Source organism: Lycorma delicatula, chromosome 1 (genome assembly GCF_047948215.1).
Source record: "Lycorma delicatula isolate Av1 chromosome 1, ASM4794821v1, whole genome shotgun sequence".
Classification (NCBI taxonomy): Eukaryota; Metazoa; Arthropoda; class Insecta; order Hemiptera; family Fulgoridae; genus Lycorma; species Lycorma delicatula.
In genome coordinates, this window is record NC_134455.1 from 94,843,291 (window position 1) to 94,856,855 (window position 13,565).

General features: G+C 31.9%; 2 protein-coding genes across 2 annotated transcripts in view; one reads left to right on the forward strand and one right to left on the reverse strand.

The window, feature by feature from the left end:
- Positions 1–8,041: 8,041 nt before the first annotated feature.
- eIF2D (eukaryotic translation initiation factor 2D) lies at positions 8,042–12,533 on the reverse strand. The gene has a single exon (XM_075357998.1). The coding sequence runs from the start codon at positions 12,292–12,294 to the stop codon at positions 10,510–10,512; it is 1,785 nt and encodes a 594-aa protein (XP_075214113.1). The 5' UTR covers positions 12,295–12,533; the 3' UTR covers positions 8,042–10,509.
- A 140-nt stretch (positions 12,534–12,673) lies between these two features.
- The window catches only part of EndoG (endonuclease G, mitochondrial), a 33,221-nt gene continuing 32,329 nt past the window's right edge, over positions 12,674–13,565 (forward strand). The window contains exon 1 of the mRNA XM_075358036.1: positions 12,674–13,238. Coding sequence (XP_075214151.1) covers positions 12,981–13,238 — 258 coding nt within the window. The 5' untranslated portion in view covers positions 12,674–12,980. The remainder of the gene's footprint in view (positions 13,239–13,565) is intronic.

Here is a 13,565-nt window from a genome sequence, read left to right on the forward strand (position 1 = left end):
AAAGAATTTGGATAATTCTGATTCAACTCAATTTGTTAAATTTACCAGGAAAGCAACTAAACATTGAAAGAAGTTACTCTGCATGACTACTATCTTAAAAACAGAATAATTTGGATGAAATAATTCTAGTAAAATTTTGCAGTTCTTCAGCCCTATAAAAATAAACGGATTAAAATATCAATTACTTATGAATGACCTTTACAACCTGTTTTTCTTGAATTTCCAGGAGAAACGGGATCTAAATTTACATACATTTTAGACTAACGAACTTTGATTTTTGTGGTACCTTCTCAAATCAGCAAAGGAATTTCTAGTCAAACTTTTGTTATGATGCAAATTTTCAGTTAGCTGAAATTTGGTAAAAATGATGATAAGCATATTTAGTAGCATTTATTTTTTCATGTAATTCTAAACAATTCCCCTTTTAGCAGTTATTCTTACTCTACACTTTGTCAGTTAAAAAGGATCTTGCTATTCTTTAGAATGCCATAAAATTTTATTACATATTTTATTTAATAAAATTCAATAGTTTTTACAATACACCAAATACATTTTACCTTATTGAATAGATTATAACGTATTAGTTTATTCCTTAGATCCAAAAGTTAAATATATCTAACTTAATTGTATACCTCTTTGTATTACTACAACAGTCAAATAAACTTATATAATAGTCATATTATATTACCCATTTACTTTTTAGTTTCCATATTTATTTATGGAATCTAATTACCCATCACTTCCTTGACTATGGATACAACTGGGTCATTCCATGTCAAACAAACAAACCTCACAACTTGACCATCACCAATTTCAAAAACATTCACAAGATTGATCATATCTATAAAGTGATGCAAAATAAAATTTTTGCAGATTTTTCAGTCACTCAGTTTTTTGTGTAGGACCCAGGAAAAAAGTGAAAAATTGCAAAAAGCAATGTTCAGGTAATTACTAAAAATAAATTTTCTCAGCTCCTATAAGAGCTAGAGAGCTCACTTTGGTGTCATTTTAAATTTTTGGAATAGGCTTTCATGTGAAATATCACTTGGCCAGATTTTGTAACATTATAATTTAAAGTAACCAAAAAATTTATTTGGCCTTGAATACATCTAAATGAATTTTTTTAAATTCAAAAAAAAATACTTTTCGCTTTCTAATGTGTTGTACACGGAACAAATATTTCATAATGGGATTGCAATGTGATCATGGTGAAATAAAATAATGAACTTGTACATATTCACCACTTAACTGGAATTTGTGTAGCTTCAAAAGATATTTACAGAAAAATTACACAGTGTACACTTCTTTTTACAACTTCTGGTTAGCATTGTCCACTTCTTGCTTTGAGATATTATAAACTCTTCCTGTTGGATTTATCCTTGGATCTACTTTTGAAATAACATCACTCCTATGTACATGAAAAATATCCTCAAACTCTGGGTAGTGGAAGCAAGGTGAGGTCCATGTGGATGTAAGAACTTCATCTTCACTCTTTCATTTTCTTTATTTGAGTCTAGAACACCCCAACCTCCACTATCTATCCTATCTTCTTTCTATTTTGTTTAGCCTCCGGAACCACTATAAGATTTACTTCAGAGGATGAATAAGGATGATATATATGATTGTATATGAAGTACAGTCTCACGTCGACCATTCCTGAGATGTGACCCAACCATTAAAGAACACCGGTAGCCATTATCTACTATTCAAATCCATATAAAAGTAATTCTATGAATCATGAGACCTTGCCTATGGTGAAGGGGCTTGAGTGCTCAGTGATACAGAGTAGCTGGACCCAGCAACTCCGATATAGTGCAACTATATCGAAGAGGTATCTATTGAGAGCCAGACTAACATATTAGACGGCCATATCAACATCACTCAATCTTCTGAGTACTGTGCAGCTGAAAGCAATAGAAAACTACAGCTGTTTTTTTTCCAATAAAATGTAGCTCTCTGCATTTCCATGTAACAAAGATGGAGGTGCCTTCCTTGGTAAAATATTCCGGAGATAAACTAGTCCCCCATCGGATCTCCGGGTGGGGACTACTATGATGGGGCCACCAGAAAATTAAAAAAATAACATTCTACAAGTTGGAGCGTGGAATATTAGAAGTCTAAAAATGGTTGCTAGGTTAGAAAACTGAGAGGGAAATGGATAAGTTAAATGTAGATGTAGTAGGAATTAGTGAAGCTTGGTGGGAAGAAAACGACTTTTGGTCAGGTGATTTTAGAATAATTAACTCAGCTTCAAATAAAGGGCAGGCAGAAGTAGGTTTTGTAATGAACAAGAAGATATGAAAAACAGTAGAATATTCCAAAATGCAGAGCGATAGAATCATTGTAATAAGGATAAAATCAAAACCTAAGCCAACAATGATTGTTAACATGTTCATGCCTACAAGTGTCCATGATGATGAGGTAGAATTTGTATATGAATAAATTTACAAAGCAGTTAAATACATAAACGGGGATGAAAATTTAATAATAGTTGAAGATTGGAATGCAAGCATTCGAAAAGGCAAAGAAGGAAATATTGTGGGTGAATACAGGCTGAGCAAAAAGAATGAAAGAGTCATTGAGACTCATTGAGTTTTGCACAAAGTATAATTTAGTAATTACCAACACCCAGTTTAAACATTGTAATAGAAGAATATATACAGTGAAAAAGTCAGGTGATAGTGCAAGGTATAAGATAGATTATATATTGTTTAAACAAGGATTTTTTAATCAACTCGTCGATTGTAAAGCTTATCCTGGAGCAGACACTGATGGCAACCATAATTTAGTGATAATGAAATGTAGATTGGGGTTTAAAAACCTGAAGAAAAGGAGTCAGATGAATCAGTGGAATTTAGAGAAGCTTGAGGAAGAGGAGATAAAGAAGATTTTTGCAGAAGACATTGCAAGAGGTATGAGTAAAAAAGATAAGGTAGAAAATAAAGAAGAAGAATGGGAGAATGTTAGAAAGGAAATTCTTAAATCAGCACAAGCAATCTTATGCAGAACAAAGAGAACTGGTAGAAAACCTTAGATATCAGAGAATATATTGCAGTTGATGTATGAACATAGTAAATATACGAATGCTAGAGATGAAGGTAAAAGGAACTATTGAAAATTAAGAAATACTATCAACAGGAAGTGCAAATTAGTGAAAGAAGAGTGGATTAAAGGAAAGTGTTCAGAAGTGGAAAGAGAATTTTGTAGTATACATTAAAATCTAATAATGTGTTAAACAAAGATGGTACACCAATTTATAATACAAAAGAAAAGATCAATAGGTGGGTAGAATATGTTGAAGAGTTATATGGAGAAAATGAATTAGAAACTGGTGTTATAGAGGAAAAAGAGGAGATTGAAGAGAATGAAAAGGGAAATACAATACTGAGATCTGAATTTAAGAGAGCATTAAAAGATTTGAATGGCAGAAAGGCTCCTGGGATGGACAGGATAATTGCAGAATTACAATGCAGTGCAGGTGAGGAAGCAATAGATAGATTATACAAACTGGTGTGTAATATTTACAAAAAAGGGGAAGTTCTGTCAGACTCCAAAAAGAGTGTTATTGTCATGATACTTAAGAAAGCAGGAGCAGATAAATGTGAACAATACAGAACACTTAGCTTAACTACTCATGCATCAAAAATCTTAACTAGAATTCTGTACAGAAGAATTGAGAGGAGAGTGGAAGAGGTGTTAGAAGAAGACCAATTTGGTTTCTGGAAATATATAGGGACAAGGGAAGCAATTTTAGCACTCAGATTAATAGTAGAAGGAAAATTAAAGAAAAACAAACCAACACACTTGGCATCTATAGACATCTATAGGCATCTATAACGTAGACTGGAATAAAATGTTCAGCATTTTAAAAAATGTAGGGTTCAAATATGTAGATAGAACAATTGCTAACATTAACAGGAACCAAACTGCAACAGTAATAATCAAAGTACATAAGAAAGAAGCAGTAATAAAAAAGGGAGTCTAACAAGGATGCTCCCTATCCCTGTTACTTTTTTATCTTTACATAGAACTAGCAGTAAATGATGTAAAAGAACAATTTAGATCCAGAGTAACAGTGCAATGCGAAAAGATAAAGATGTTATGATTTGCGGATGATATAGTAATTCTTGCCAAGAGTAAAAAAGATTTAGAAGAAACAGTGAATAGCATGGATGAAGTCTTACGCAAGAACTACTATAATGAAAATAAACAACAACAAAACAAAAATAATAAAATGTAGTAGAAATAATGTAGATGGACCGCTGAATATAAAAATAGCAAGAGAAAAGATTACGGGGGTAGAAGAATTTTGTTATTTGAGAAGTAGAATTACTGAAGATGGACAAAGCAGGAGTGATATAAAATGCCGCATAGCACAGGCAATACGAGTTTTCAGTCAAAAATATAATTTGCTTACATCAAAAATTCAAGTGAAATTTGGATGATTGGAGTACCTGAGAAGAAAATATTAGAAGCTTTTGAAATGTGGTGCTATAGGAGAAATTAAAAAATTAGATGGGTGGATAAAATGACAAATGAAGAGTGTTGCGGCAAATTGATGAAGAGAGAAGCATTTGGAAAAATATAGTTAAAAGAAGAGAGACTTATAGGCCACATATCAAGGCTTCCTGGAATAGTCACTTTAATACTGGAGGGACATGTAGATGGAAAAATTTGTGCAGGTAGGCAACCTTTGGAATACGTAAAATAAATTTTTAGGGATCTAGGATGTAGGGGGTATACTGAAATGAAATGACTGGCATTAGATAGGGAATCTTGGAGAGCTGCATCAAACAAGTCAAGTGACTGGACAAAATTAAAAAAAGTAAGCCTTTTCTAGGATTTGAACCTTAGTACTCTCAACTTCAAAATCAACTGATTTGGGATGACAAGTTCACCATTAGGCCAACACCACTAGAACTAGTGTTGACCACTAGGTCAGTACTACTAGACTAAACTTTTGATGGTTAATGTCCATCATATTCTGCAGATCATGAACCCAACCGTTTCTGTGAATTCAAGATCATCCTCAATATTTGTTGTACCTGCTACTGTTGAGTTGTTAGAAAATGAAAACACCCTCACATGCACCTGATTCTTGTTCAGTGTAACAAAGAGTGGAGTATCTGGTATCATTCTTGCTGTCATTGTCCTACTTTTCAAAGCCTCTTCTTCTCCTTTATGCTGTACTGTACAGGAAATGTACTGACTCAATGTGTCCATTTCCCCAGTCACAACTGCCATGGAATCATGATCCGGTCACTGTAGGTCATTTGAAGATTTGCTCTAGCTGCAAGTCTTTTAACAGTCCTTCCCACACTATCACATGCACTATTGCCATGAGATGTGGCAAAAAAATGCCACTCTGCTTTGATCCCAAAGTCTGATTCATGGTAACAGAGGTTGAGAAAATGGAATCTGTTTTTGTACTGAAAGGCAGCATCATCACTTTAATAATAGATCAGACTTGGTTTTATGGTAAAATGAGACTTCATGAAACCAATTAAATGTTTCTGAAAACGGTAACTGCTATTGTGCCATGTGTAACAGTCAGAAATTATGACAAGAGATGTATGCATCAATGTTTTTGTTACTGGATCTTGGAAATAGGTTGTGAAGGGATGAATTATTTATTGGCTGTGCATTGTTCCAGTGGAAACCTTGGGCTGCATCCTTCAAAATGAATGAATAGTTCTCAGCAAAGTTGCAAATTACAAGATATTCACCTTCTTTCAGAGATTTCTTCAGATGGTGAAGTAACTGGACTGTTGACTAGCAAGAAATGAATGTTGAAGTTTTAGAAGTGTTTCAAAAAGTATACTGATGAATTGTTCTATAGATTTGACTAATGTCTCAAGGGATATTCTTTTTTCAACTTCTATCCACTGTTTGTAGGTGATGTTTTCAATGCAGTTGAGATCGAAAGCTTCCTCAATCCTTCCCACGATTTCTTCAAACCTAAGACAATTTTTGCAATTTCCAAACTTCTGTTGGATTAGCACACACTACATATATCATAACATCTCTGTAGGACTTAATTGGTCTATAATCTTCTATCAATTCTTTCATTCTACAATGCATAAACATAAGTTTTGCGTTTTGGTGCGTTGTAGAAACACAAATACTGTGGGTTCCACTTGCACCTGCGAGAACACAGTACTTAGGCCTGAGTCCCAGAGAGGTTCCATCGCTGAAAATAGAATTTTTCAGCAAAATAGGATACCCCTGTTTAAACAATGCAAAAGCTTCACGGAGATTACACCGAATAATTTTTTTCTTTACTTCCTTTCGTCTTTTATTTATCTTAAGAGAAATAAAATCTTTATCCAGGCACTGTTTGACTTATTCCCTAAGTCCTCACTCTCATACAGATCAGTTACTTTTTCTGCTATTTCAAAATCTGAAGTTCTACCAGGTTTTGGATTAGGACATGATATGATATCTTTTTCTTTAACCAGACTTTTAGCTTTCCTTGCAGTGTAGTTTGATACTCCAAATTCAGCTTGAATATCTTAAAGTCCAGCTTTTAGGGAGCATTGTCAATATTTCCATCCTGATGCTCTTATCATCTGTAGTATTACATTTTTCCTTCAATTGGCTGGTAATTTCACGGTCAGAGATGAGAGCAATAGCATCTTGTTCAGAATCTGAAGCCATGTTCAATATTTTGCTTTTGAACACCACTGCTGCTTTCTTAAGCTTTTCCTGAGGGTATTTTCTTTCACATAGATGTTTTTTCTGAATAGGCGATTCATTTAAAATAATCAAACTTTTGTTCAGAGTATTTACAGCTTCATTTTTTCTGGGGAACACAAAGGATCTAATTGTTGAAATTCTTCATCAGAAGTAGATTCTTCAGCATTATTTATAGCAGATGCTTCTAACTGTTTGCGGCAATATCACAAATTTTCTTAACCTTGTTTAAGGAAAGTAAATGTCTGCAATAAGTTCTTGCTTACACTTCTCAGATTTTTCTTACAGAAATTATGACTTGAGTTTTAAAATGGAATGTAGCAGTAAATTTTACCTGAAGCTGTAGAAGTTGATGGTTCCATGCTGGTCACTGCATTCTGGTCAAAGGCTGTGATGAAGTAGTCATAAAACTCCATACTTGTAGAGAAAGGCCAGCTCAGTTAACAAAGAGTGACAAAAACATCTGAAAAAAATATTTTTTTGCATCACTTTATGGACATGATCAATCCTCTTGGGGAGTAACCACTGAACCTTCTGTTCCAAGAGATGATTCAGACTAAATATTACTTTACTCGTCTCAATAGGATGAAACATATAAATTCTTTTGCTGGCACTAGGAGTGCATGTCATGACATGCTCCTCTTCTGCCTCATCAAGTGACCTAGTCTGTAAGACTGGAAGAGACTGGAGAATTTTCACTGACTGAATCTCAATTAGCAATTTTCGCATAGGGGGAATAATTAGAATATTCTGCTGTATCTAATTATTACAAAATTATTTTTTAACATGATCCAATTGCAATCCTACTATGAAATGTTTATCCTACGTACAACACATTTAGGAAGCAAAAGATATATTTTTCAAATTTTTAGAAAATACACTTTTGGATACATACTATTTTTTGTAACCTGAACTATTAATAACATAGAACCTTGCCAAGTGACATATCACAAATCCAAGTGCTTTAAAATGGCACCAAAATGAGCTATTTATCGCTTATAGGAACTGGGAAATCTATTTTTTTGTAATTACCTGAACCTTGTTTTTTGCAATTTTTGTACTTTTTTACGGGGTTCCACACAAAAAACTGGGTGACTGAAAGATCTGCAAAAATATTTTTTTTTTCGTATCACTTCATGGGTAGAGCCAAACCTGTAAATTCTATTTGAATTACTCAACATGAATCTGAGAAGTGCATTTATTTTAGTTGATTTGATGTGGAATGACCCAATAGTACCTGCCCAATTCATATTTTTCCTTCATTAACTTAAGAATAAGAACAGGTTATGATAATGTAAAATTTGTTAATTTAAAGTAGAAATAGGTAGTAATTATCTACAGACAATATTGAAAAAGAGAAGGTATATTTAATTTTATTACAGATATATTTAATTTTGATTTAGTGTAGCGACAACAGAATAACCAAATGTCATATGTATTTAATATGTTATATGAGATTTTATGTGATAAACTCAAATAACCATTCTTTTTGGTTTGTTAAGAAATAGTTGAACAATGTTCTTTCCTTTATCTGCACACATAATCCGTTTATATACCTTAGGAGAAAATTAGCAATATGATATTTTTAACATTTCAATCTTTGGCTCCGGTAATAAAAAAGATACCTTCAGAGTGCAAATTTTTTCTATTTACATTAATATTATCATTGATACTTACGCACTGAATGTAAAATATGTTCAATACCATACATTCACAAAAACATTAAAGTGATAGGACATTGTGCTTAAAAACAAGAGAAATGTACTCCCCACATATGATTATAATATCTTGTAATAGTATTTTATTTAAAAACTAAACAAATTATTTGTTTTTGATTATCAATTAAAATATTAATGTTTAATAAACATAATAATTATTATTGTAATAAATCTTTATTCATCGATCAGACATTTCAACGTTCAATGCTTCAATGATGCTTAATCTAGTTTACAAAACAAAAACAGAAAAGAATAACCAACAGTGAAACCAAATGTAGCTAATAAATACACAGACATTTTATTTATAAAAGATACAGACCACGACACATAAAAAATTAGGGCTTTTATTCTGACTTGTACATACAAAGCTCTCTCCCAAAAATAAACTTCATGTATAGAAGTACTCTACAGCAAGTACTTCGAAGTATAAAACTTTTGACCTCTAGTCATTTTAATACATAAATTAGTTTTATTAATTAACACTGAACTTTATTCTGAAAAAAATCAAACTGCTAGCAGCAGAAAATAATAGTTTATGAACTTAAGTTAATTACAAACATTAATATTTTGAACTTTCTAAAGATTATACGTCAAACAAAATTTTTTTCTGTATCACGCTAGTGATTTACCTAGTTCTGACAAAATTAATGAAATACTTTTTTTATCAAACACTGCCAATATTGGCTAATGACAATCAGCATTTTTTATACTTTCAGTCTCATGAAAAATTAATAGTATATTTAATTTTTTCCTGGGTGATAATAACAAACTGATAAACAAATTGATTCATACATCATAATGATAACCAATAACAAGTGATACTACGAATAAAATATATCATTACACTTTTATTTTATCATAGTAGGATATTTAAATAGACATACTATATGTTCTTTTATGGATTAAAAAAACACAAGATCTAAATGTCAGAAAGTAGGTGATGCACAAAGTTAAAGCTGCATTATCAGTTCTCTAGTCAATTAGTAATCAGTTTTGTGAGTTACGGTAACCTGTTCAAATAGTAATCCATTCTGTGGAGAGAGGTTTGGGTTAAGGTTTCAGTTTTGTAGAGAGAGGAATAAACCATAAACTAATCCTTATAGTCATCAAAGTCAAACTCGAAGTCAGCTGCTGAAGATGACTGATCGTGCTCTTCATAAGGTGATTAGCTGTCATGACTAATAGCATGGAACATGTAGTGAAATCTCCCTCTGTAGATATTTATATTTCTATTTAAACATAAATTCATTCAAGAGTTCTACAACTGCTGTTAAATATTGTCATACCTTGGCAATTTATCCCTAACCTCTCCCCACAAAAGTCTAACCTTAACTTCTCTCCACAGATTAGCATCTGAATAGGTCTTAACTTACAAAACTGAGAGCTAATTTACTAGAGTGCTGATAATGTAACATGGACTTTGACCTTGCATGGGTCACCTGCTTTCCAACATTTAGTGTTTTACAGACCCCCTACCCACACCTATTTAATATAGTATATTAATGTATGAAAAAAATTACAGTTGATCAATTAATTGCAAAGAATTACCAAAAAATTTAATAAAATGAGCTTATCAGCTTTTGCCATCAGATCACGAAATTATTCCTTAAGTAACATTACAACATATGTTACTTTTTTATTACTTTATTTTTTACTCTAATTCATTTTATTTATTATACTAAAAAAACCTTTATTAGTAGAAGAAATCAACAGCCAGTAAAAAAACTTCAAAACTATTCTTCATCAAACAAAAAATGATAAAGTTTTTTACATTATGAAATACAGATACGAGAAAATTAAAGTATGCTTTATATTAACTCATATATCGCATATAAAACTTTAGGTTACTTAATCTAAATGTTAATTAAAACTAGTTCAGGAAATGGAAAACAAACTTTAAAACATTCAAAATACAAAAACGTTACAACATTTTTAAAATGAAATACTAAGATTTATTTCATCAAAGATTTAAATAACATGATATAAAGTATCACAATTTCTATATTAAATGTAGTTACACTAAAGGAGAAAAATATAGAACTTCTGAGCGGAATTAATAAATTTATATGACGGTAATATTTAATCACAAAACAATCATTTACTTTTTCTTTTTTGGTGCATTTTCTAACCCTCTGATGAACCTTTTTTGTATAGAATATTTTTCGGTAAGCAATTTATTAACAAAAATTACTTGGTTCCCCTGAATTTGAACTTGTGCACTTTTAGAACCTGGAACATTGTTAATGGTTGTGCTTGCTCCTACTCCATGTTGACACTCATGCGCAAACTCTGAAACATTAATCCCATACAACTCTAAATTACTTACAAGTGTCACTTTTTTATTACCAACCCGAGTGCCAACTTGAATATCTATAGGTTGTAATTTACCCTTAACCACTGTTGTCTTTTTTTCACCAGCAATTAACTCATAAGAATGTCCCATTTTATTAATAACACCATTTATCAAAGCATCCCAGGTTAGGATATCCTCTGTGCTACCAATTATATCCTTTAACACTTTATCAAGTTTCACAAATTTCTCATTTTCCTTAAACTTAAGATTTTGGGATTTAACATAATCAGTAATGCATTTTCTAATACTTTGCATTGTTAGGCTATCTCCCTTTTTATTCAAATAAATTGAAAACAAAGGAAGAACAGCAGCAGTAACAGTCCTTTTTTCTGTTACTTCTGGAACAATAGGTTTGTTGGACATTACCAATTCTTCTTTATCAGAGTTGGCCAGATCAAAAAACCTACTATCAAATTCTTTTATCAAACTATGATCAAATGCAACAAAAGATATGCTTTGAACTCCTTTAGAAAGCATTTCAAGCTTAATAATTCCTGTTTTCTCAACTTCATTTAAAAAATTTGATAACTTTTTATATTTTGTTTTTTTTATGTCAACATTTTTTCCTGGTGGGCAAGCAGCAAGAATATGCTGCCTATAAAATGTGCTTACCAGCAGAGGAAAAGTACTCTTCTTTACTGAAGTTTTTAATGACTTCAAAAAACAGTACATTAATAATTCATTCATAATTTCTTTTAAGTTTTCACTTGAATCTTCTTTATCAGAAGTATCTTCTATATTTTCATTTAATTCACAAGTATTAATGTCATGATCCTTTTTAACAGTTTCTGGAGGATCCTGATCAACAGCACATTCAACTAAAGTTAAAAAATTATCAGTATTTTCAACCAGTACTAGATTACTAGCAATTTCTATCAAAGTGTTGGGATCTTCAGTATTCTCATCTGGAGTTATACCATCTTCTTCAATATGATCGCCATAACATACTGGACCCAGTTCTGGAATAAGTAATGTTGAACCATAGTTTGACAAAGTATCACCATAAAAATGTAAAATATTCACACACTTACCACGTTTTGCTGACATGTACATATCATAACTTGATAAAGCAGCTTTACCAACTGCAATAGGTGCCTTATTACAAGTTAAATTAACTGAAACACGATCACCTTTATTCAGCTTTCCATAGGACTTAATGCTGACTTCTTCTGAAAAAACTACACCAGGAAGCATAAGATCTGCACCACCAGAAATAGCTGTAAATACCTGTGGATGTGTAGTGAATGTTGGCAGCAGGCTAGGAAATTGCCACAACATGTATACAGTTGGATATATGTGACCATCGAGTTCGAAAATAATTGGCAGCTTTTGCACGCAGTATAACAGAACTACTTCACCCGAATGTGCAATTATTTTCACAGAAAATATAGTTTCTTTATTCGGCATAAAAACAGAAAGAGATTCCTCACACAAACTTGGAAAATGCTTCAGAATCTCTGCTTTTAATTTTTTTGTGTCTGATCCCTTTAAACGAGAATTAGATTTTACCCTGAATGGTTTTTTAAACATTTTCAAATTAAAATTAAACTGCTAAGAAATTAATTTTTAGTTTTCTTAAGTAAATTTCATATTGAACAACACAAATAATTTAATTCAAATCGTAATTCGCATGATATTAAAAGTAACAATTCATTATAGAAATATATCCGATAAATTCATTCAAAACGTCCAAGATCCTGCAACACACCTTGTACTTTACGCGAAGCAACTTACATAACCTCCAATTTAAGTACGTAATACTACCTCAAGCAACGTATACTTCGAGAGGACACATTAAATCCTATGTATGTATCGATACTATCGTTCACAATGACGAGAACAATCTAAAAATAATTCTTCAAATAATTTCGAGTAGTCGACTTAGAAGTTTTATTGAAGGTAATCGATCAAATAAATTCTTTTGTTGATACCATCACATGTTACTGTTATGACCTCTAGGGTTAGTATGAGAGGGAAAGTAATTATATTATTATGCTGTTTTTTTTTAAGTATATCTGTTTGTTTGGAAGTATACAGTTTTGTGTTAGATGCTGACCATTAACCAAAAATTAAATAATTGTGAGAACTCTGTTATGATTTCATAATATTCGTATTATAATTTAGTTTTTGTCTCCAGTACTAGTACGCTGTTGATACGCCTATCAGGCAGGCTGTTAACAGTGATAAAAAATATAACTGAATTTATTTCTTGAAAAATGATATCAAAAATGTTTCGTATCGGTACTTGTTCGCTGATTGGGCTTGGAGGTTGGATAGCTGGGACAGTTACGGAAAGGCATAAAACCACTTATGGTTTCAGTTTTATACCATCTTTGGGTCATGAAAAACATTTACCAGGTTTACCAATCTTTGGAACTGTTTCAGCAGCAGCTCCTATTATTTCTAATAAAGAGGTAGCTGAGGATCCTTTTAATCCCCAAGAGAAATTAGGACCATCAGGGAGAGTATCTGAGGTGAGTGTGATTACCAAACTTAAAAACTTGTAATATCCCTTCTAAGATAAGATAATTTTTTTATTTATGATAAACATTTAATTAATATTTTTGATTGATAGAAAATTCTGTTTTAAGAGTTATATATATTTATTTTAATTAGTTGTTAAATATTTCTAAGAAGTATATTATAACCCAGAATACTTATACATCTTTCAAATGATACCAGTGAATTTACACCCCTTATCCCTGGAAATTTCTTTTTCACTGATAAAAATCCTGCACTTAACAAACTGTGATCTCTTTTACATATTGGTAAACTGGCTGCAGTGCTGAGAGCATCTTAGA

Bases quoted from the DNA above. Each gene is read 5' to 3' on its own strand.
- eIF2D (XM_075357998.1), bottom strand. From the start codon at position 12,294: ATGTTTAAAAAACCATTCAGGGTAAAATCTAATTCTCGTTTAAAGGGA.